This window comes from Parambassis ranga, chromosome 7 (assembly GCF_900634625.1).
Source record: "Parambassis ranga chromosome 7, fParRan2.1, whole genome shotgun sequence".
Lineage (NCBI taxonomy): Eukaryota > Metazoa > Chordata > Actinopteri > Ambassidae > Parambassis > Parambassis ranga.
In genome coordinates this window covers 5,163,068-5,189,270 of record NC_041028.1, presented here as the reverse complement: position 1 = coordinate 5,189,270, position 26,203 = coordinate 5,163,068, and the positions used below count along the sequence as shown (strand labels likewise).

Genomic DNA, 26,203 nt, shown 5'->3' with positions numbered 1-26,203 from the left:
AAAAAATGTTGTTTTCCACAGTGCACATCACATAACTGCAACATCCTGGGTTGAAATCTGGCACGAGACCTTTGTCAGAGCATGTCAAGCGAGCTTCCTGCTTTTCGAATGGAAACACCACCCAGAAAAAAACACAACACGACACAACACAGCCACAACCACTTCCTTTGTGTTGAATGTCTACTTTCAGTTGCCATTAACATTACTGTGTATGTGTATGTGTGTGTGGTTTGGATCCTTGAACTGAGAGCATGCATTCACTGTCACCCACTCACATTCATTGTCATCCCTCAAACAATCCAGAGAGTAAGTCACTATAAACTGGTACCAATGTTTGCCTTAGAAAATTCCCTAAACAACAGGAACGATCAACAGAATTACCTTCTTAACAGAACAACAATCCGAAAGAGCTTAAAACGTTCAGGCATGTTTCTTTGCACTGGTAATAATTGGCTCAGTGTGTCTGTGTGAGCTGTGTACCTAAAGAGAAGCAAACACTGCTCCCAAGCAGGAGGGGAAAACAATCAACCTCTGATCACAGCCATCATCTTGTTTACAGTCATGATCCATTTAACCTATTAGCTTTCAGTTGTGCTTGAAAATTACTTACTGAGCAACAATCACACTGAGACTAACAGAGAGTGCACAAACCAGGGAGGTATTAATCAAACATCAAATGCTTCGCTCCTGCAACGTTGCTAAAGTCTAAAAACAACCCACAGATGTTTGTGTTCATCAGAAACTTGTGAACACTGCTCTTTAAAAATAGAACATGCTCCCACTATGTATCCACCGGGATTTATTTTTGGGCTGCACAAGAGCCAAAAGTGGGCTGTGGATTAGGCACACATTGCTTTTTGATGATGAAGCACACAGCACTAGTAGGCGTCTCTGAAGCGCTCTCTGGCCTTTTGAAGCCTCCCATGTCTTTCCCACCAAAGTGACTGCCTTTTCTCTATTCTCTGTCTCTCTCAAGGTCCAAGCTCAGCACAGGCTAATGGGTGAGCAGTGATGAAAGCTCATACACACAGCAATCATATTTCATTAGGGCCTAATGATTCCCTCCTACAGTGCATTTGGTCGGACAGAAAACAACACTGAAGCACTCAAACTGCTGTCACAAAAATGCTGACGACCAGAGAAGAGCTGCAAAGCTTCAAAACAGTTTGCATCCGTCAATCTGTCACACCCAATACATCAAACACGGAAAGACCAATTAGCTGAGCACGGATATAAGCAGTGATGACTTTTAGACACTAACAAGCGCAAGACAAAAGAGCGTATGAGACAAACTGCACATCAATCATGTAATTGTAAAAAAATAACATCTTACTGTACCCAAAGGAAGCCGACTTCCACTTGCGGCAGGGGGTGACTCTTCTGCAGCCTTCAGACAGCACCCTCCCGGGATTCGCTATGACTTCCACCGGCAGAGACGCATGTCTCCTGCAAAAGGACAAACTGTGTTACAGCCAAACACTGTTAACATAAGAGGACTGATATGAAATGCATTAAAGTCATCCATTCTCTCCTCAGAGGTTTCCCTGCTGGGAGTTTGTGACTTTGAAGTTTCACCTCTGTGCACAAGAAGAGTGCTGCATGATACTTCTGTCATATCATAAATCCTGCAAACCAGCTAAGAATGACTTCCACTTTTAAAAGGAAAAAAATATATTGGCAGCCTAACTGTAAGTCAAAATATTATGATCCTAGGCAGCATTGCAGTGCAGCGGCTAACAGTGTTGTTTCCCAGCAAGGAGGTTCCTAGTTTAAAACTGCTGGACAGGTGAGACCTTTCTGTGTGCAGTTTGCATGTTATTCTCTTGTCCCTGTGTGTCTGTGTGACCCTGGAATAGACTGCTAACCTGGATGGATGTTATTGTCCCGGAAACACTGAGAACAAAACAACATTTAAAAAGGTCAAATCTTTGCTTGATTTATTAACTATTTACAGAATATTAGAAAACGGAATTATTTTTCAATTCTGACACTAGTGAACTACAGTATACCTTTCACCACATGTTAGAAACTCTCTCTGCCAAATACAAATAGCATTGATACAGACACATTTGTCTCTTTAATAGGGACTTCAACAATACTGATACATGCATGGGCTGCCCCTATTAGCCGACAGCAACCTGATGCCATTTCCTTTGCAGATATTGCAAGTAGCAATCAAACTTGTTGGTGCAGCAAGCATGGAATATTTCCATGAAGCCGACTCCTTGGCTTGCTGCATGCCAGTATGTGCTGCTGATGCATGAAACATAGAATGGAACTGAATAGATAAAACTCATTGTTTGTTTGATGTCCATTCTTTCTATGTAGTTGATACTGGTGCACCCCTAGTATCTGCCATGTTGCATAAGGCTTTGCCTAAATCACATCTGTTCAGGAAAAAAAAACACAGCAAGCTGCAAAAATATAATGATGTTATAAATTTAAAGAGAAATAAACACCAGCTGGTAGACCAAAGACAAGAAAAGGCAGCATGGGGCAGGTTCCCCTGCGACACAGTGTAACTTCATGGTTTGTGCTTGGTGTGCAGCAGTTACAGCAGTTTTGTCCTCTACTGGCGGACGTTCAGACATTTCTCATCGCCTTCCACTGGGCACCATTTCGGCAGAGACATTTTTCTCTCCTCTACTGTTTAAGGTTTTCGCTGAACCATGCCACCTTTGGGCTGCTTGTCTCAGATGGGCTAAGCACATTTCTCAAGCTGTCAACTTGCCGTAACAACCTGGCCATCTTTCTCAAGGGGATGAGGTCTTCATCAAAAAGCATGACGCCATAGGCTTCTTTACAGGGAAGCATTCGAACTAGAAAAAATAATGTAGCTATCTTCATGTTTCAGTAAGAAAAAGTACACAAAGTAGGGCTGAGAAATATCAGTGGTTAATTATGTCATGGTCGCTGCCATTTGCTTGTTTCAGCATAATGAATTATTAATTTCAAAAATGATAATGCCTATGCTCCTGCTGAGCTGAGCACTCTGAACCTTGAATCAGTCTTAATTTTCTTCCTGTTTTCCTTTAGATACTCTGAGTGCACTAAACACTCACAAGTTAGTTAAATAAGGCACCAGAGAGAGATGGAAAACCCTGTCTTTCACATCTTTGCTTCCTTTCAATACACACAGAGTGCTGTGCTTTGTTCAATGCCCTTTGTGAAGGGGTGAGGTTTCAGAACAATGCCTCATTGAGACATGAAATTCACTTTGCTCAGTCAGAAGGGACTAGAGCGAGAATAAAGACAGCAGAGTCCTCAGTGTCCTACCCATCAAAGTTTAGCATCTCTGCTCCATGGCAACGAGAGGCAGTGAAGGAGGACCGTAGATGTGTGTGATCTCTGAGGAGAACGCAGGCCGAGGGTGCGAGACAGCACCGGCTCGGTACTAAAACACAGCACTGTCACTTCTCGTCCCTGCAGACAAATTTCAGCTCAGTTGCCCTGGCACATAATGTCAGTGCACCGGAGGACGGGCCGGCTCTTTTTTTAGGTTAGATTTCTGTGTGGATTAAGCACACTTCAGTCCACACATTGTGCCATTTTAAAAAGTTGCCTTGAGACAGAAAACTACAATAAGGGATATTTCTCCAAAAGAAGTGGCAGTCTCTTTTTAACAATGTGTTAATTCTTCTCACATTACATTGTGTTGTATAAATACTCCCAACAGTGCTGTTACAAGTTGGTCTGTGTTAATTCCCTCTGATTGGAAACACTTTGCCTCCTGGTGTTGTTCTGAGACGCACTCTGAGAGAGGTTTTGACCTCCACAACAAAAACAGCCCAGCACAGATTTATTCTCCTCATTGTCATTTCCACAATAATGGTTGAGCCGTATAATCCGCGCGTCTCCGTTTCCTCCAGCTCTCTGAGGAGAGCTACAGGAAAATAAAAGCTGCAGACCTTGCCAAGGCTTTCCAGGATCCCTCCAGTCAGTCACCATATGCAGCTCTCTGACAAGCTCTGGCCTTCAAAACTGAGCATGTTCAACAAAGATGGAATGTGCACTGCTCATGAGAGGCCACAGCGATGAATACAGCATCCTAAACAATGTAAAATTTCAATTAGCTCTCCGCCTTTAGACAAACATAACAAGTGCCATCCATTACAAAACTCACAAGCATTTCCTTTGTGTGTACAAACTCCTCAGTGAGGGTTTATGAATGAGTGCTGAGGTGGAGTGGGAGTGGGAGAACACTGAAGAACAATCCAATAAGAGCAGGTCACAGAGGCTGTTGAGCACCTGCATGCCTATCACGACCAGGTTCTAATCACATCTGAATGAAGCCATCCATTCTGATTACAGAGCAGCCGACCAATTAAACAAAGCCATGTTACTCCTTTCTCATTAGCCATGGGCCGAGAATAATCCCCACATCTACGTCTAGGGCCAATCTCTCTTTCTCTCTCTCTCTCTCTCATAGAAACTTCTATCAAACCAGTGCAAAGCAATCCTTCGGGATCTGGGCTTATTTATTTATAGCGTCTGTGCCAAGTTCAGTGGCTTTTACATTATTAATGATAATGAAACCTACCAAGCCATGTAACACACAAAATTTTAAACAGCCAGGCTCAGTGGTGTCATGGTGTGGCATATTAACAGGGTGAGAGATGTAAGTGACTGTAAGTCTGCTGTGTGTGTTGTCAGCAGTGCTGTTTTGGCAGTTGTAGTGGATTTAAACAGCTTTAAGCTCCGATACAAGAGGGAGCTGGGAGTCGTGGGGATGATAGATAAATTCACAGCAAGAGACTGGTGCTGCTGCTGCTTCACTTTGAATAGATGCTACGGAATATTTACACTTAAGATACTATAATAGTGTCACAGGGAAAGCATTTGAAGCAGACACTGAGTTTTCACTGAGGTTGGAGGCTTCACTGTGTGGAGAAACAACCCAGTCACCAGAAAAAGAAAGACATTTCCATTTTTCCTGCTCTTGTTTGAGATTTTTAGATGGTATAAGTTGAAATTACCTTGTGAAATTTTGAGGTGACAGGAGAATTAAAGCCACATTCATTCAGTTTTAGTTCAATTTTAATACGAAATATTCAGCAGTTATTAAATAAGCATTGAGTTTCTCATAAAATCCCCCCAGCCTGCCTGCACTTCCATAATTAGCAACACAGCACAACACTGGAGGAGAATTCACTCATGTATATAGGACAGGCTGCACTTACCTGGGTGTGCACGTCTTGAATGTATATGGACATGTTTTTGTTATAGGGAGTTGTTAATGAATGCAGCCTTGTTGTTGTGGAACCACTTTGCTGTTAAGCTCTGAGCTCCTACAAAGGCTCTCGGCTGGTGCATTACCTGCTGCTCTTTGGTATATTAGTGCTTTTATTTAGTTATTTACAATAACAGAATCCAGATGGAATTATTATTAGACTAATAAATCTCTTTGTATTAATTAAACATTTGGTATTTACTGTATAATTTATCATCAATTAAATTCTTTGAAATTCGGTGTGTTTATTGATTTATTTACATGTAAAGTCTGTTAATTCTTCCTTCTATAACTTTTCGATTACATGCAATCCTTATGAGTCTTATTAGTAATATCTCATCACATCCAGCTGATACACAGAACAATCACATCTATTGCTAAAAGGCAGAAGAATTATTCAGCAATTTGTCCAGACAGTGTTGGTAATAAATGTGACGTTCAAGCCCCATTTCTATACAGAAGCACAACAAGTCCTGGGATGCAGTTTTATATATATATATATATATATACGTATATATATATATATATATATATATATATATATATATATATATATATATATATATTATATATATATATATATATATATATATATATATATATATATATATATATATATATATATATATATATATATTAATGAAGAGACAACTCTAACAACTGTGGCCAAATTCACAATCCACTGCTGCTGTCATCTGGGAGGTTTCCAAACACATCAAAACATCAGTTTGGTGATATGGGATTGTTTGCCTCTGAAGCCTTGTCCTCCATTTCTACTGTTACACTTCTGCATTTCAGCTGCAGCACTAAGGCTGAGAGATGTGAAGATAATACTTATCAAAAAATAAATGCATCTTCTGCTGCAGGAAAAAAAGGAAGAAAAAAATCCTCATAGCACATAAAGTGACATAACTACAAAGTTCTGCCCATCAGGGTCACTCTGCTCTCAACACTCTCAACCTTGGAGTATGCGAGTACTTTTTTTTTTGTCGGTTTTCGATTAAGGGAGCTGCAGAGTAAAACTCACTGCCAGTGATAGCAGTGAAAACGACTGGTTTCAGAAATATGTGTCCTTAAAAGAACAAAAATCTCCTGTGTGAAATGGCAGTGTAGTAATTCAGAAAATCCCTCGTGTCCAAAAACAATTTCACCCAAGGCAAACTTCGACAGCAAGTTCAACCAACACTAAATCACAGAAAACATTAAACATATACCCCATAACATATATATGTATTTCTGTGCTGATTTTTTCATTGATTTGAGTGCTGGATAAACATTACATACATGAACCCTCTATCCTAGGACTGTAAAGACTGGAACACATCTCCCAGCAGCAGCCCACTGGATTTGCCTGACATTTTCTAATGGGACATTTACAGCAGAAGAAAAGTGACCTGCCGAGCAGTAAAGAGCAGACATGGCCTGGAAAAATCTTCACAAAAACACAGGACAGGCTTCGCTACACTCTTTTCAACTCGTCTAGACACTGCTGAGTCTGTAACACACAGCACTACAGAGGGAGAGGCTGTCTGAATCCCACTGTGAGGCATCCCTAAAGAGAGAAACTACAGATAAGGGGTGTGTTTACCAGCGAGACAAGCCTGCATGCAAACCATGATGGATTCACATTACAGTTTTAAATCAGCCCACATCTTAACTCTGTCGGCACAGACACCCCCTACAAATCTCTGGCTCACCCAGCCAACAAGCTAACAACACAGGGATGTGACCTTGTACTGCACTGGACATAAAACCTCATCATTTCCTCTACACACACACCAATAACAGGCACCACATCAGGCCTGGCCTAATCCTGCAGACAGAGGACAACCACTGACCCTGGCTCGCACCGTGATCCTCTGATATTTTACACACTCAAATCAGAGGATTTAACACACTGTCTTCACTGAAGCAATGTGTTTTATGTGAGAGAAGAAGAAAAAATGCCTTGTTGAAGCACATACCTGACCATTCTGGAGGTGTCACATTCAGATCTGAAAGACAGAAGAAAAAAACACCGGTTCAATGATTTTGTTGAGCAGATGGAGACAAGGCTGCCGCAGTGTGTCAGTTATACAGCTAAAGACATGTAGAGTTTCATAAAACGCCTCGCTAGCCACCATCCGCTCGTTCAGCAGCTGCATCACTGCAGCCAACTTCAGCTCTCTGCCACTGACAGGTGTCACACTTTACAACAGCTCAATTTAGCCACAATCTATATTCCAGATACAACTTACAGTGGATGTGACCTTCACAGCGTTTCACACGGATGTCCCGCTGGTTCTCCTCTGCTGTAATTATTATGCAAACAGCATTTTTTAACCATTATCCAAACCCACTGAGACTCCACAATAATGAAAAAAAAACTAAAAAAAATCAGACATACAGTCACATTTCAGGAGAGGAGTTTAAAGATTATAGGTAACAATCTGCCTTCTTTCTAATGTTTGTCTGAATAATGCAGGGGCCTTTCAAGGTATATTTTACCTGGATTAAAAATGAGTTTGAGCCAAACATATCACACATAAATGACACATGGTGGATATGATAAAACACTTCAGTGATGAGTTCTTATTCCTAACCTTGTTTGGCAGTCATGGAGCACATCTACTATGACCAAAATCAGACAGAAAAAAACAGGAATTTATATTTGTACATGCTGACATGCTCTGTGCTTCATGACATAAAATCCTGTTTTCTTGCATATTTGACATAATATCATAAGCGATACGCTGAAAAAAAGAGGGAGGGACTGGCTTTTCTTTGATATACAGTGATATTCAGGGGTACTTTAGAACATTGGGCCTTGTGCATATTCACTGTCAAACACCTTTTCATCGTTGTCATGAAATTTCATGGGCACATTTAGAAACAGACTGCCATAAACAGCACTCCTTTCACATCACAGTAATAAACTATCACCTGGTCTGCAAACCATAGCACTAAGGAGTAAATAAAGCAACTACACCGCTGCATCGAGTAAATTTATGAGCCCTCTGTCTGCTTCTTTCACTTTTCACACAGTGAGGTGTTCATGGTGAAAAGACCAGTGATGGTGGGATTAGATAGTAGAGCTGCATAAAAAAGTTTTGAAATGTGCAGCTTTTTTTTGTGTTAAGTTGGCTCGAGGAAATAATGACCCTCTTTTTCTTCTCCTTTGCTTTCATCGTTACGTCTTTGTTTTCCTCCATTTGAGCTGTGCACCTTTGTTCTCATTCCAGAACATCTACCTCTCATAAGCATCTGCTTATTTTTACTGTCTGTTCCTTCAGCTGAAAACACATCCAAACATCGTTTAATTATTTTCATACAGCACAGAACAAACTATATACCATTGATGTTTTCATTAGACCAAATCCTATTATCATTGTGGAATTAAGTTGAGCGGCAATATAATGCAGAGATTTATCGACATACACATGCTGCTGTCCAGATGCAATGGCAATTACTGGAGCTATTGATTGTTGTGTATACAAATACATCAATGAAAAAAATGAACAGACCAAAACTATGTTTCACCAATCGTACGCTGAATGATGATGCATCTGTGTTTTTTGACTGCTGTCAGCCTAAACACACCAAAGACCAAAGAGCCTCAGAGCATAAGGAAAAAGTGGTCAGTACCCTGGACAGCGCCTCCATCCTGCAGACAGACCACCACCAACAGAAGACCGACGGACGGTCTGCAGCAGCGTACAGTCATCAGTCAGTCACATTCATGTGGAATGTCTCTGTGCCTTTACTTTCTGAGCCACTGATTTGAGTACAGGTTATTTTAGCCACAAAACCAACATGTGATCATCGTGCTGGCAAACAGCGGTTAATAACACAGCCAGCAGTTACATTAGAATTCATGTGTCGTTGTGTTTCAGTCTGTTTTACTGGGGGAACCTTTGCCTAATTTAACTGCTGAACGTTTCACAATATTGAGGTGCTGGATGCTGCTTTTATCTGCCATTTGTTGATGAGCAGCTAGTTTAGAGTGCTTTCTTCCCAAGAAAACAGCTGCTTCCTGTAGCACACAAAACCTGTGAGTCTCATAAATAGTGAGCTGAAACCCGCTGTAAGGAAGCTGCAGATCTGCAGATGACAGCTGCTTTTTACTTTCATCACAACGATCTGAATAACCCTGTTACAATGCATCCTAACAACCAGGAAAACAGTCTTCAAGTGATGCAAGTTTAAGTAACAGATAAGAGCTAAAACGGTCACATGCCTGCTCAGTCCCACCACTTGGGCCATATTTTTCTTTAATTATCTGAGAGTCTGCCTCTGACTATCAAGACCTAATCCTTCAGGTGAGATGTCTTGTCAAACCTGCAGGTTGCCCAGGTTTGATGGAGGTATTAACAAGTGGAGATTACAAAGCTACTTCATCTTGCCATTAAAGGAAAAATCTATCATCCTTGTAATGATGAGTGAAAGTTAGACTCTGAGTTAAACTGCTGCTGGTTTCAGATGTATTCATTAAGAGGCGTTTCATCTGGTTTTTCTTCTGCACTGCGCAGAAACGCTGGCTACCGCAGCTCATTCAGGTGGATTCCTAACACCTTTTAAATAATGCATGAAATCCCATTGGAAGTATCATTCCACAGGAAGGCATACGCAGCCTGTGAGACTCCTGCTTTCTCCCATGACGGCCCACAGAGGAGCTGAATCTCCAGTGACAGACTTCACCCCCAGCCGCTCCTGTTGGTGCCCTCTGTGCTGCCATGTCAGTGACTTCCCCTGTCCTCACCCCAGTGCCTGTGGATAGTAAACATTTATGCTGCTTTTTCCTGCGACTGAGATACAGAATCTCCTGCAACGAGGACAGTCTGTTTCCTGTTTTTAGTGAGGAAGTGAACAGAGGGCACACTGAGCGCAAATAAAAAAAAATGCTGACTCAGAGTTTATCAATCTGCTTTTCTGCAGGAGTAAGTGCAACTGGACACGACTGCAAAAGTGCAGCAGTCCGCTCATGTAATCACAGCTCCCCCTGCTCAGCTTCAGATGAACTGGAACATCATCTACTGTAGGCCACACAGCTGCAGTGGTTCACAGATCAACACCGCTCCACGAAGTCTTGTTTTTAAATGTGCGAGGCTTATTTTTAGCCTCATATTTGCTTACTTTCAAATGCAGCATGTTCCCCAACAGCTGTTTTATATTCCAAACCTCTTTCAGGAAAATCCGGTTTCAATGTAATTATAGTGACATGATTTGTTTTTCACTGTAAAATATTGAGTACTATTAAGCCTTGAAGAAAAAGCTTCAAGCACTCCATCACTTTACCCTTCTACCTTTAATGTGGCAATAAGAAGAAAAATATGTAACACAAAGGGCAATAAAAGGCAAATAATACATATGTAGAAGAAAAACTGGCCTAATTATACTCTGGCCAAATGTGGCATGGATGATAATGCTAATATTTACCATCAGTCAACTTAACAGCAGGAATTCCAATGTGAACTTTGCAGAGTCCTTAGCCGAACTGCTTAGACTGGAGTTATTTCCGAAGTTGCCCAAACAGTTATGGGGTTTATACAGAATACATACTGTGTCATTCAGCGGCAACCGTGACAGTCATGAGACGTTTTGAGGCTCCTGCGAACAAAAAAAACCCTTCAAGCTGTGATGAAAAGGAATAAATCACAACACCGAATTCACAAAACTTTCAGCCGAAAAAGCAGCACAGCAATCCTCGCAATTTTGGGGCTCTTGCTTTCATTCACAACAATGTCGCTAAAATGATCAATGACGCAAACCTGCAGTCGACTACAACAGCTCACTCATGCTGACAGGTCCCTCAGAGGAACACAGTGAAGCTTGACGTTCTCCTACAGTATTTCATATTTACTGTCAATATTTTATAGGATCCATTTTTCTCAAAAAAATAGGAACCCTGGAGTTGTGCTAAAGTGTGCATTTTAACATTTGATGTAGATTTTGCTTTGTGTTGGCCTTTATGTCAGGCTTTTTTCTCAGTCATGTGCATACATGAAGGACATTCATCATGTGTTAGGCTCCTCTGTGCACTGCATGCTCCTCCTGTCCATACTACTGAGCCCTAAATGATCTGTATTAATCAACAACTAATTACAAGCACAAATGTGGCCGGCTAAGCAGATCTAATGTGTCCAGTTCTCTGTAGTGGTTTGCTTCTGGTGCTGCAGTTAAATTATGTATCTCTAAGGAGTTACTGGTGCAAGAACCCCCCCACAGGCTGTCTGATCCTGCATAAAAGGAGAGTGGCTGTCTGCAGAAAACAAAAACACTCAACAGTCCACCTGCTTCCTCCCTCTGCAGACTTTAATTTCTCATCATCTGCTCTGACACCGAATCACCAAGTCAATACATTATTTAGACAAATGCCAAAGAGCAATGAAATGCACCGGCAGAGGACCTGGACATTCAAAAATTGATCTACCCACCCTGTTACTCATCATCATTGTTGTCCATCTGGTGCAGGGCCTTCCTGAAATCTGCAAACATCCTTCCCAGCCAAGAAGCGAGACTCCGTGCCATCTTCTATTCTTTTCTATTCAAGGAAAATTTAAATAACATCTTAATAAGATCTGACTTTTATACCTCAGATCCATAAAGCCCATGCTGAGATGGCTCACTGCCCTTTTCTCTAACCTTAAATCCAGGTGGCTTTAAACACCTGACCTAACACAGAGAGCTGGATGCAAGGAAATCTTACTTTCACTCTGGCTGCATTCCTGAACATATTGCTTGGATTTCAATGAGCCCTCGGAGTCTCTTACAAAGTCCAGGGTTATAAAGAGCACAACCGGCTGTGTGAACCAGCAGCCAGCTAGAATCAGGCAGATTGCAGCCCTGCACCTATGAGTGGAAGCAAACTGTTGAGCGTGCAGTGCACTTGTAGACAGCTTAACACACAGATGAGAACTGCAGAGGTTATGTTGAAAAGCACTAATGTGTGTTGTTTATTTGACTCCAAATTACCTCCCACAGAAATGTCAGGCAATTATTGGTTGTCAAAGACCCAGTCAGCTGTGAGCAAGACTGTGTTGACATATATCTGTGATGACTAAGAAGATGTGCAAGCAGTAGCCCCTCATCTGTGTTTAGCTGTTGACTCAGCCTCCACCTTGTCAGCTATTCACACACACACACACTTGGCAGAAAACTAGTGGCAGCCTTTCAAACAGCTCTCCACAGGTACTATGCTACAAATTGCCTTCGATTCAGCTGCTGCATCAGCTGGTTTTGACAGCTGCAAGGCGGATAATTGGTTCAACTGAGAAGAAAAAAAAGAATAAACAGGCAACCATACTTTGGCCCTTTGGCCCCTATGACCGTGCTGCGCTTTAGTGTTGATCACAGTTTGTAATGATAAAAGAAGGTGGGAAGAGATTCAACTTGGCCTGCTGGAAGTAAAGACAGTGGTATTGACTTTACAGAAACCACTTAAGGTTTACACACCATGCATAAATCTTGTCATTTCAATATTTATGATGTATTGTACAAAATATTGAAGGCATATTTTCTCTACTCTTCTATGCTTTTGTACATGGCGTTAGATGATAATATTGATATCAGTAAGCAGGTAAACAGGGGATAAGCCTAGCTTAAGTGCTTAATGTGTGACATTTTTGCATATCAGTGCAAAAACAGGGAAATGTAGGAAAGGGGGCAACTTTTGGAAACTTAAAATGTTAAAGTGATGGCTGTGAAAGTTGCAGCGGTTAGCCTGAAGCCATTAAAACAGGTAAGGTAAGCAATCTATAATGATGCTGTACCGCACAATACGGGAAGTAGCTACACAATGTGGAAATATATACAAAAGGCTGTATGCATCGCACACTGTCAGCATTGCCAGCCGCCTTCTTCTTTCCCAACTTTGTTGGTTCATTGCTACATCTGCCTTCTGCAAACAGCTGTTAACACAATGTATTTTATCAGCCGCACATCGTACTGATGCATCACTGTCCTGACGGGAACAACCAGGTGACCTGCTTTCTCTCATTAACTATTATCATAGCAATATCTCAATAACATTTAACTTTATTCCACTGCAAATGAGACTCATATGTACTTGTTGACATGGAAATGAAAGCCATGCAGTATACTATGTAAACCAGAGGCACCGATTGATGTGTTCAAGTCAGAACATACTTTAGCTAAGATGCAGCTGAAAGTTTCATTTTGCAAGATGCAAATGAGGCAGAATTTTAAAGAATTAGAAACCAGAGTAATTACACTCTGAACATCATTTAAAACTGATGACATTTCAAATGTCACAAGAATTAATTTGGGTAATTTTTTCCTGCTCTGTACCTTGTTAAAAGTTAAATCCAACTGCAGCTCTTGTTAAATTTAGTGATTTAATATTACTGCCTGACTAATCTGTACTATCTGGCCCCCCTCGGTGTAGCTTTTACCAGTGACACCATGAAATAGAGGTAACAGTGTTCATTATAGCCATAATTATCCACTCTCGTGGGACAACCAGCAACATCAAAGGACACAACCTGAACTTAACTGCCTTAATGGGCCTGATTGAAAGAGTCAGAGGTCAGCAGTGTCTGCAGCCACAGTGAGATGCAAGGAGGGACAGTCTATTACAGATGAAGGCAAGTTGCAAACTGTCTTTGGCCATTGCTTAAGATTTATAGGTTTGTCTGAATGCAAATCATCCTTGTGTAGACATTAATCTAGCAGGGGTATTTCATTAGAGAGGTCTTTGCCGGAGAGAAGGAGCCCATGCGCTCGTAAATTTGGTTTGGCACACTGATTGTTCAGCAGATCGCTGGGTAAATGAGTGGCTGCCGCCAGCCACAAGAAGCAGCTTTCTCCATTATGCTATTATTTCCTGCCGAGGGGTCCCAAAACACATGCTAAAGCTGTTACAGTGGGCTGGGGTGAACTATTTATGAAGTTGCCAATCTCCCATCTACCAGCTCCGCCCAGGGGATTTCGTAAGGGCAACTGAGGTTTTCTTGAGCTGCAAATTACAGCAAATCTGCCAATAGGCACAGTCTGTACAAACACATAAAAACCACTTTACAAAGAGAACAATAAAAGGCCATGATCAACAATCTAAAGGAGCCATTATCATACACATATGTCTGAGGTTTGTATGGTTTGTAGTGCACACACATTTTCACAAATATATGTTAACACACGCAACTTTTTACGCAACACCAGGTAACACTTGGAGGACTAGCTGGCAGGGACCTCCTATTGTCTGCTGTCGTAAAATTCGCAAACTCCATTTACAGATGTGACGCATGCTGTAAAGTAGGAACATTTGGTAGTCCTCTTTAGGTAGGAGTTCCTACCTGAACCCTAAAGTTTCCTAGTGCCAGTGCAGGTGACACAGACCTGTTGTCATTTAACCTATTGTGAGCTCATGGTAATGTCACTCTGTGCTGTTGTGAGTTCATAATAAAGTATTGGATGTAGTTGTGCAGTTTCTGTGCACGTCATGCCCCCCCTGGCTCACTAAAGATGAATATGCTGCTGTGAAAGCACGACAGAAAAGCACTTTTAACCAAAAGTATAATGGCTGCTCAAACTCAGGACTGCTCTTTCTGACTTTACCACTACATCTGGCAAGAGATGATTCTAGCCTGTGCATCAGAACATTTCTTGGAAATCTGTGAAGTCATGTTATCTCCAGGAGTTTAAAATAGTTGTGAGTTTAAACTCTTGTTTAAATGTAAAAATCAGCATTTTTAATTCAATTTCTGTTTATTGTAAAGAGGAAAATTCAAAGAGGAACTCCAAACAGCAGGTGAACAGGCATAATAGCCGACAACACTTTATCAGACAGCAGATTACATCTTAAGACACATTTTTATCCTCCGTCAAAAACACTTTCTCATAATCATGCAGATGCTTTTACATATTAAACTGCAGGGCTTGAGCATCAAAGCAATTACATTTAGGTAGCTTCTAAAAGTGTGCAATGAATGTAAACTACTCTACAAAACATCAATACATTCCGTTTGTGCTGCCGATCTGAAAATGTCCTTCTCACATGTCTTCACAGCCCTGCAGAGCTCCTAACCAGGCATGCAGGCCATGTCTCCTGGCGCACATCCTGACCGAGATCTGGCACAGAACCAACAGCTCAAGAGCTTTGCTGCTCATTCATCAGCATGGAAACGCTCACATTAGAGCTTTAACATTGGAGAGAACTGCATGATTTCTCACGTTATTCATTAATAATTGATCACTTGAAATTAATTATGCTTCTTTACTGACATGGATTCATACTGAAATTAAATGGCCGCCTGAAAAAAACAACAACATCAACAACACAAACGTGTCTGCCGCGGCCATCACATGCAAATCTAACACAATTTGAGATATGACACTAAGCAGAACACAGTACTGGATTTTCCTATATTGTATTAGAAAACACACCTTCTGTGGTATGGTACAAAATGCTAAATTCCCCTGAAAGTTCCAAAAAAGAGAAAATGACATATCAGCTGTTCGTCATCTACAGCTGAGGACGTTATCTCTCCAGCAATCACGTCAGCATCCCAAATATTGTTTACACTCGGTTGGCTATCTGGGCCTGGGACAGTGTTTGAATACTAAATGTGGGCTGGCAGATGCATCCACCAGCAGCAAGATAAGAAATGAAAGCACTTGCGAACACTATTTCAAACCTAAAACCCAGAGGACAGGTTCAGATCGTGGTGGATCTACTTTGATTAAGCCACCAGCCTCCCTTGCACTCTGCAAGAAAAAAACTTTTAGTAGCACAGTTACAGTTTTACTAAGAAACTCATTGGTGAATTTATAATGGGTGAAATTCACTGATGTGCAGCTGAAAGTCTGCTAAAACACTGAAGTCAAATTCAACATTCATTGTTCATTCAAAGTCATTTATCACTAATGTGTACTGAAACCCAATCTAGCATTACGTGTCATTTAAAAGGCACAAGGGACACAGGGAACTGTAGACTGCTGTTAAACACACACACACACGTGCAGGGTCAGCATAAATACTGTTGACATGGCAGGCTACACAAGAAACCTGATATGTATGTGATTGCTAACTTTTGCCTGAGAACGACCCTTTCTCTCCTAATCCTGCTCAACCAGCTTCTTGTAAACACCCAAGCAGACAAGTTTATGGAATCAAATCATAGTAAAGGCCACACTGAGATGTCTTGTAGATGCTAAAAGGTGCACAGCAAATACTGATATCCTGTTTTTCTGGAGCCTATTCTGCAGAATTTCAGTGACAAATGTGTTGACTTGGCACCACAGGTTCCACTATCAGTGGTGCATCACATTTCCTGCTCTCTGTACTCTAAAAAAGAGGGCACAGGGGAAGAAACGTACAAACAGCATACAGGGAAAAGCCTTCCATTTATAGCCAGCTCAAGATAGCAGCAAACAAGCCAATGTATGATTCAGTAGGAGAAACTCTTTATCTCTAACTTGTGCTGCTAAAACAGTTCACACAGTTTTCTTCTTTCCATCCTGATGTTACTCAAAAAATGACATCTTGTACTACCCGAGAACCATACACGGCACGAACAAACAACACACACTGTAATCACAAAGACCATCTAATGTAAATAACTCATGCTAACCTTAGGCCTGTGTGCCATCAGTGGCTAATAAGTGACAAAGAAAAGATAGAAAACCTTTTTAAATGCAAGTGAAAACTAATATGACTGTAAAATAATATGACTGTAAATTCATACTGCAACACAACCTGTGTTCATTAATAACACTGTAGAAGTAATGGACCAAATCTAGTGGAAACAAATAACACTGAAACAGCAAGTGACCTTATAGGGGCGCTGTTGAAAATAACATCAAAGAAGTAGTCTTACAGTAAGGACAGGGGAGCTCAGACTGTGCCACAGTCTGCCTTGATTCCTTCCTAGGTACAGATCAAAATCTGCAAGAATATAATGAGGAAAGATCTGCTCCATCTACCGAGGAATTCTAAGCTTTGCCTTCCTGCCAGGAAGGGCAGTCTCATTCATACATTTGGCTCAGGTTTGGTCAGGTTTGGTCTGCCTGAATTCTAAAAATCTTTTAGTTTTTAACATTCTCACAGATACAGAAGGTGGAGTGTATCCAGTATAATAGAAGCTCCTTCAGGGACATATCTACAAGGTCCTGCACCCTAAAAAAAGGCAATGACTATGACCTGGATGAACGAGAGCGTCCACAGACACACCCTAAAAAAAAAGGCTGTGCTACGTGAATAAAACTCTCATGAATGCTATTTAGGATGACTTCAGCCTGGGACTGGAATAACAATAAACCATGGCCAGAAGGAAAAACGCATACATGACACCACACAGAGGAGTTTGTTTACAGTCATGGTAAAAAGTACAAGAAAACAAACCTACGAGCTGGTGCCGTCACTTGAAGCAGGATATGCTCTGTTCCCTAATATGTGTGACATTGTTTTTTTTTTACAGGATATGAAGGCACAGCTCAGGTCTGGTGTCTGTTTGAACAACATTAGCATCTGCTGTTTGCAGATAATGTTGATATTCAGGCATGTGATCTTGGAATTTGCATTGGAGGGTTTTATTCACAATGTAAAGAAAGTAGAAACTCCCTGCTCCAAGGAGGGGGGAAAACATGGACATGTTTGATGATGAGGGTGATGATACATGTCACATAAGGCTGCCGTTGACTGTTTTGACTGTGAGATAAAATCATGAGTTCTTAGGAGTGTTATAAAAAGGAAAAAAAAAAACAGGTTTGTCTTCTCAGCAGTCCAGGAGGATCTTGCGATACTTACTCAGAGATAGGTTCATGAGACTGGTACTGTTAAAACTGGTGCTATTCCCAGAGCCAACACCCTTAATGGACAAGAAGAATGGACAAGATAGAGTGCAGGGGTGTTTGTGGCTTTGTGTCAGCGTGGTGACTACAGGTCTTCCAAGTTGGCCAGTTTAAAATAATCATGTCAGTCTGGACCAAAGTGAGCAGCCCTACAGTCATGCTGCTAGCACAAATAATGAACAAGAATTAGCACAAATTAGCATAGTTTAAAATAATGTGTACATCTACCTTCCAGGAGTTCGTCAGTTCTCACTTTGGAGTTATGCAGACAAAGGCAGATTAGGAAAAGGGACTCTCCTAGTCTGAGGATTCCTAGGAAACCCTCAGGAAAACCAGAAGTTATTAGGGAAAATATATCTGAGCTTCCCCCAGCTGACTGTTGCCGCTGTGTCTCTGACCTTGGTAAGTAGAGGTGGAAAAAAAAACACGGCTAGACAGTTTAATTTCCAAGTACACACTATTTAAATCCCATTATCTTTATGCTAAGATGACCTTTACAGATCTCTGAATCGGTCCCACTTAGGGCTGCTGCATTCTTTAAATTGCTCCGGGCACTTTTAAAATCCTGTATCCCCCATAAACCACACTTTACATTATTAACAGCTGTCATATTTCATCAGGTTCACCGGGGTAATCGGAGGATTCTCTGTAACCTCTGTGCCAGTCCACCAGATCCGGACAGAAATAGCGTTCAGACACTGTGACCGTACAGAATGAGAGATAATGACTGAGAAAATTAGACAGAATACTCCAAAATGCTGGAGTGAGATTTATAAACCCCTCCCCCTCAAAGGTCAGTGTTGCAACGTCCTTATCTCATGAGTCTGGTTCAGCCAGCAAAGACATACAGTCCATGAGTCAACAGTATTGATTTGCTGCCACTGATCCTCATGACACCAACATGACCCTGGAGACAAAGGTCAAGCATGATCACATGATCCCGCAGACTGTCAGAAGTCGAGTTAAATGTCTGTATGCTGAAGCATCGTGGGAGATGAAGCCGACAGAGTGTGAACTTCAACACAGAGAGGCTAATTCTGACTGACTTTACCAGGACTTTAGGCTTTGCTATACTATATGTGCCCTACCTGCTCTGCTCTGCCTGGAGTTTAACCCACTGCCTGTGGGTATAAGGCCTGGGATTTATGCCAAGTATGTGCTTTTTATCCCAGGGGGTTGCAGCTACTGCATTTCACATAACATAGATTAATGTGCTTGTCCATGCACATGAAATCCTCTTTTGAGCTCAGGGGGTTCTTTAGCTGAAGAAGTTAAAGGATGTGTGAAAGATCAGACCAATATTAAAACAAAACAGAGGGGAGTGTGTGTTGTGATATTCCTGTAGTGGCGATATAAGTATATAAGTGAATAAAGCAACTGTCTCACCATCATCACAAAAACATAACATTAAAACATGCCACAAACAGCACAGTTTCATCCAAACCACTGCTGTTCAAACATAAACAAAACAGCGTAAGGCCTGACAATATGAACAGGAAGCGAGTCAGTGTTGGTAGCTGACCCAGTAAAAAGGGACAACACCACCTTCACCACCACCCTTCACCTTCACCACCCCTCACATTTCCACAGCATGATGTCACATTGAGTTGTGTTGTTGAGCTAACTTATCAAAGCTTTCACTCTCTGTCCCTTTCTCACCAATATTTTTCACAATCACCATAAACTCACATGATAAGCGGTGGCAGCCTTCCTGTCAAGATGTGTGTGTCATTTACAGTACATCTTATCTGTTTAATGTCTTGACAGACTTCCTCTGTCATAACACACACTGCCTGTGGCCTGTTTGTCTGAAGGCTCTGTGTTATCAGGCCCGTTGTCTTTCAGCAGACCATTAAAATGAAGCCTGTCTGAGGCCAAAGTAAGTAGGAGCTGCGGATGGCTTTGAGACTGTGGCACATGCTGGGCTCTGATTTAACTATAATGACTTTAATTGAGCACAATTTCCAACTTTGCCAAAGACTAATGAGGGCCACACAGACGAACTGGCTTTGATAAACAGTATTAGGTGGTGTTATCTCTTACTTCTCCTGTGTGACATGCTCCTTTATGGCTCCCAGTGTGAGCGGGTTGTTGCTGCCCTGCAGCAGCCTGCAGGTTGCCAGGTGCCGCTGGTACTGCTCCTTCAGGCAGGCGTTCTCCGTGCACAAGTCGGACACTTGCTGCTCCAGCTCCTCTATCCTTCCCCTCTGCCTCTCCAGCAACTCCTGCTGGGTTTCGATGATCTTGTTAAGCTCCTTCAGATATTCCGCAGCCCTGGTAGGGTTCTCGGTCGGGCTTTCCATGTCGCCCCTCCGTGGCTCTCTCCCCTCCTTTATGCTTTTCCTTGCGCTTTGGGTTCCCGTGTCGGTGTATCGCAGAAGAAGCCGGGAGGAAACAGGCGTGTGTGTGTGTGTGTGTGTGTGTGTGTGTGTGTGTGTGTGTGTGTGTGTGTGTAGTCAAAAGGCTTGGTTCAAGCGCAACAATTCAGGAGGTTGCGTCTTTTACGCTTCGTCATTGTTTTTAAGTCGCTGTGGGTGATAATAATTCCGTGTCTGGCACACATCCCCAAAGTCCCCCTGCGCAAAACTACCAGAAACATCAGCAGGAAATCCTCAGACTACCAGAGGTGACAGGCGTCATTGTGAGGAGCAGGCTGACTGTGTTGAGTCCCTCTGTCAGCGGCGCAGAATGACATTTTCTGTGAGCTGCCTCTCGCTCCATGCTGCTCCCGTGACTTTTCGTAAACAGACGCTGGCGGCCGGTGGGCGGGGTTTTCAAGTTTTATGAATCTGCAGGTCGCTTTGAGCAGTAGTGATGGGAACTTCGGCTCGTTTCAGTGAGTCGGTTCTTTTTGGATCGGCTCACTAAAAAAAGATTCGGCTCTTTCGGCTCTTTCTCAAGTGACTCCTCAGATTTTTTTTGTAATCAAAAATAATTTCACATTATGTGTGAAATTAATTACTAATGTACAGAATATACATGATATCAACGTTTATCATTTGTATGGCTTATTATACTCAACAGTATTACAATAATATCAATTTTAAAGTACAAAAATAATACTAAGATCTAATGTCTGATTGTATGTAGCCTATATTTTAACTATTTGTTCAGCGAAACAACAGAAATCCTTAGAGAATCACACAGGTTTACTGCACTGATGTACAGCTCTGACGTTCCTGTGTAGCTCAAACAGCACACTCGCCTTTGAATTAACTTGTAATCAAATTAGGTGTTTTCTGCATTTCCTGCAGTCACTCACTTTCTATAGTGTTAGCTTTTATCGGCTGTTCTCTCTATATCTTACTCATTTGCATCTCCCTCCCTCCTGTTTCTTTCTTTCTGTGTGTGTGTGTGTGTGTGTGCCCCTCCTGCTCAGTGCGGACAGAGGGAAAAAATGGCTCCGGCTCCAGGGTAGGAGCCAGTTCTGATCGTTCACTTCAAAGAGCCGGTTCCATGAGCCGTTTCGTTCACGAACGACACATCACTATTGAGCAGTAATGACTCTGCAGCTGCAGGGAGGTACATGAGTTTAGTCTGCAGCTACACGGCTCTTTCATCATTCAGTGCATCTTCACATTAAAAAAACATGTTGAAAACATGACTTTGATTTGACAGAACTTTGTTGTGCCGTAGTGTTTTAATGCTGGAACACAGTCACAGTGTGGTGATGCTGCATCTCCCCTGCAGAGTTGTTTACTATGCTGTCTGTGTATTTGTCTGTTTCTACCAGCAGGCGGTATTTATGGCGTCATTTAGTCTTCATAATCATGAGAGCTCATACACAATTCCTGAACACGAGCACAGGATCAGGAACTGAGGGAGTAGAAACATACAACTGAGAGGTTAACAATAATCCTGTGGAGAATAAACTTTTTATCATGAGCATATAAATTGTGCGCAAACGTTTCAGACAAGTAAAAAGTACATTATATGTTTCAGTTAATAACTGACAACCTAACCAATAGTGCTAAGACACACTAAAATATAGCTGCAAGAAGCAATAAGGTGGCCAAGCAGTGTAGTTAAGTCACAGAGACGGGCTTCAGCACTCCATCTAAGTTTTGCGTCTATAGACCGACATTTGGCTGAGATGTGATGGCACTTCTTAGCCCTCTAGTGGCCAAACTGCAACAACTTTGTTGTGACCCCTTAGGAAGGGGTCAAGGGTCATGTCACCAGGTTTGGTTATGATACATCAAAGTGCTGCCAAGAAACTTCCTGTTTGGCAGCTTCGCCATAACATTTGATTGGCTGTGATGACTGAACCCTTTGGCAGACAAAAAAATCCAAGTGGTAAGTTTTAACAGCAATGGTCTGAGGATCATCTGTGCAAAGTTTTGTGACAATCGGGTAAAATATGTGGCCTGTGAAAAGTTGTGCTGACGTCTAGTGGCAGTTTTGGGCAGGAAAGCCAGAGGCCACTTCGATTGGCAGTCGCCTTGTCGAGCCTTACATCCATGATGTATTTCCTGTTGGGAAAAATATTGAGAGCAAGGAAAAGCACACACACTCAGCCAATAAAAGCAAACTGCAGCAGTGCTCTGTGATTTAAAGAGGCTGACGGGGTGGACCATTTCATCTCCCTCTGGCATCATTCACACCGAGGCTTTAAGGTGTTGCCTTCAGGTGCAACTAAAGAGAAAGCTACCGGTACCTTTGGTGGAAGGCACATTTTTTTTAAGTACTGCAGGAGGACCACAGGAAAACTTGGATATAAAGTTAAATGAGAGAGCTCACACTCATCAGCACCCTGTCCTATGGAGCACAAAACGTAACGATCATAGTGGTAAAAACACAATTCACATTTTCTAATATATTTGTGATAGAAGGGGTGAATTTTTTGTGGGTTTAAAACCATAGCCACTTAAATTTTATTCCAGTATATTTCAGGCTTTTGTGTAAAAGTGGGCTGTGTAAAACATAAGAGTTATGTTACCTTGAGCACATTGTATCAATAATCGATGGACAGACTGTGCTGCTACTAGATCTGCACACAATGTCTGACCTGATGAGTAAAATAACATTTTAAAAAGTTTTAAAGCCATCTAATATATTGAAGGAAACTTCTACCTTTGTTAGTGTTCTCCTTTTAGAATTAGGTGCAAATGACTTCTGATAAAGAAAATAATTAGTGCCACTGTTTATGTGGGGTGGGCCAAATGAATCAACACAAAAACCCACTGCATTCTGCTTTGTGGTGTTGTTTTTGTGCCTTTGTGTTGACTGACTTTTCTCTGCTGTATGTGGTATTAGTGAAATATGAACAGGAACAGGGAGGTGAATCCGTCACTGAGACTGAGCTGTGCCAGGTTGCATTATACTGGCACTGCTTCCTGTGTTTTCTGACCACTTCCCCATTGCTTGATTTTTCACCATGCGCATTCATCCTATAGTCAAGAAGTCTACTTGAACACCTCCGTAAGCCTCGCTCCTCATTTTCTTTTGATCATTTTTTCAAAGGTTTTCTTCATACCCAGATGCAGCTACCAGCACAAGTGGAGCCAACAAGTACTTTGTCTATGACACTGAAGGCTTTTTACCTTCATGGTACAAACACCTGAAGGCTGGAGGAGCTCTGGTAGTGTGGATGGTGGTGAGAGGCCATTTAAGGACATGGAGTACAGATGGAGAACATCAGTGCTTTTCTCCGTGGCTTTCTAATCCTTATGGCAGGAGGCCAGAGAAGGGTTACAAGAGGCGCGACATGCCACCCAGACAGATGTAAGTACACATCAGTGGCACACTGTGTAGTGTAGTGTAGCACAACAGGCTGTTTTCTTTGCACATAAACATCATGTGAACATGTCTGCTGTGTGCAGTATTCGCATTGAAAATCACTGAATCCTCTCCGTACTTTCCTGATGCTGCTCCTAACGAAGTGACTGTGTATTAAAGATGAAGAGGAAAAGAATACCACAATAAAATCACATCATAAAATCATATCCCTCTAAGCCTAAACTTGACCTCAGACACACTCCCTGTAACTCTTGAAGCTTTTCAAAGCTCTGGAACTTGAGTCTATATTAGCAATGCCAGGATATCAACCACTTCAAAACACACTGTTGTCATTATTATGCTCCTGGGCTTGCTCATTTTCTTCCTTTGGCTGACCAGTCATACACCAGTGCCAACCTGGGTGCCAGCCAGAGAGATTTATTTGGTAATAACGCTCATATATTTCCACTGAAACAAACCCACTCAGAAGTGCTCTTAGTTCAGCAGTACAAAACATTTGCCAGCTGTGATGGAAGAAAGACCACAATCATTTAACCAGCAGAGTGGAAAACTTTTTTCTTTCTTTCCCTCGCCTCTGAGAATGCCAAGTATTCTCTGCTGAGCCCACAGCCACCTCATATATAGATGTGCATTTATGTGATGGATCTGAGTTAAGCAGCATCGTAGGCAGTGTTCGGATATTTCATAAAATACATAATTAAAGTCATAAATACCCAAACCTAATAGGTTAGGGAGCTTCCTCTGTGCTCATGCTTCTGCTAAAGTTCAATACAGCAATCACACAGAGGGAGTTTGATTAGGTTTGCATCATTTTTTATATGAATACTTAATAATTCACTTCTCTCAAAGTGACACATTTTACTGAGGAAATACTGTAACTTACATAGTCAATATATTTGAATCTATTACAGCTACAATATGATTGATTGATGAGTTTGTGACCTGATGCAGAGTACGTCCTCTTCTACATTTACACACTATGGACTGTAGGTCCTCCAGAAAGTAGTCCTCCACTAGAATTCCATCATTGTCATTATCTCTATCAAAATAGCAACCACTGAGCTTCTTCTTCCTCTTTTGGGGGAAAAGGTAGTGGCCCGAGTTAAATCCACATTCCTGGATGGCAGCCATCACCACTGTGGACTTAGCGGTGGAATAACATTCCTTTTATCAGCTTCCCACACTGAATCTTCTTGATTTTTTCTCACACTTATCTCTGGAGGTCAGGGTAGAAGCCCCTTCTAATATTGTGGCCTTTTTCAAAAGAAGTTTTTTTTTGCCTTTGCGTCCAGGACGAGTTCTTTCATTTTTGACTCCCCACAAATCGCCACCTTATTTGGTGGTGTTTGCATGTCTAAATGACCCTATTCCCAAGGCCCCTAGTCAGGTCTCCCAAGGCAAATTGTCCTAGATGACAGACTAAGACCAATGCAAATGATCCCTTTAGAAAAATGCCTTTGCCCAGGTATGGGCTGACTAAACTAACATAGATTCACCCTCTAAAGCGGAGACCCTGGTGTTTTTAACTTTGGCTGATGAAACTGTTTTGCTGCCCTGGTGAGTTGTTCCGAACATGTACAAATGGGAGTTCCCAAGGCAGACCAAGGATGTGGTGCAGTGGATGGATTATACCTCTCAACTGACCTTGGAACTCTGGAGAAGGAGGTCTGGGCTTAGGCTGCTGCCCCCACAACCTGGCCCTAGATAAGCAGACCCAGTTCTCATCTGTGGTTACAGATTGCTATGTGCACGTGCACATAGCAAGAGCTGTGAAACTTACCTCCCTTTTCTTTAGGCCAAAAACGTATCAATCACACCTCTACATAAGTACAAAGCATTAAATTATTGTCTCTTATGTCTGCCTTACCTCAGAAATACACTGCTTTCCTTCTCTCAGACCTCACCACACAGCCCTGAAGCCTCCTTAGGAGCAGCCTTACCATTCTTGTCAGGTCTCATTCCGTACCCACCTCATTGATCCCCTCCACTGACAGCACAGTAAGCCATCTGGAACAGTGGCGGTTTCCCATCACCCGGCAAGATGGCTCTCAGCTCGACAGGCTGACAGGTGGGGTTTATGCAACCTGTGTGCCTTAATAGAGAGAATAAATTGAGTGTCATTTTAGCACGGATGACTGCCTTAATGAGCTATAGCTACACTGTACGGTTACATTTGAAAAACCTACTCCCCGCTATCTGCTGATGGGAGTAATTTAAAAATGGTCATTTCCAATTTTGAATTTCATCACATCAGTGTGATGTGCTGTGCTCTCCTATAAGCAGCTGCTCAAGTGTTAAACCAATCGGGGGTAGATTGTGTTTACTTACACAACACACCAGTTAGCATGTTTTTCTTTTCCTTAGCCAGCTAACATTTTAAGAACACCCTTGAGCCCCTGTTGTGGCCATAGCCTGAACTATACACAGCTGGTCTTCCTCAGTGTTCTC

General features: G+C 41.9%; 1 protein-coding gene across 3 annotated transcripts in view; it reads right to left on the bottom strand.

The window, feature by feature from the left end:
* LOC114438012 (IQ motif and SEC7 domain-containing protein 1-like) overlaps positions 1–20,756 on the bottom strand; it is a 76,254-nt gene extending 55,498 nt beyond the window's left edge. For 2 of the 3 annotated variants that reach the window (XM_028409016.1, XM_028409022.1), the window contains exons 1-3: positions 20,060–20,756; positions 7,195–7,224; positions 1,339–1,446 (exon numbers count right to left, since the gene is read on the bottom strand). In XM_028409016.1, coding sequence (XP_028264817.1) covers positions 1,339–1,446; positions 7,195–7,224; positions 20,060–20,319 — 398 coding nt within the window. In that variant the 5' untranslated portion in view covers positions 20,320–20,756. Of the gene's footprint in view, positions 1–1,338; positions 1,447–7,194; positions 7,225–7,467; positions 7,474–20,059 lie in introns of those variants that run through there. The other variant, XM_028409017.1, reaches the window with a different exon arrangement.
* Positions 20,757–26,203: the final 5,447 nt, after the last annotated feature.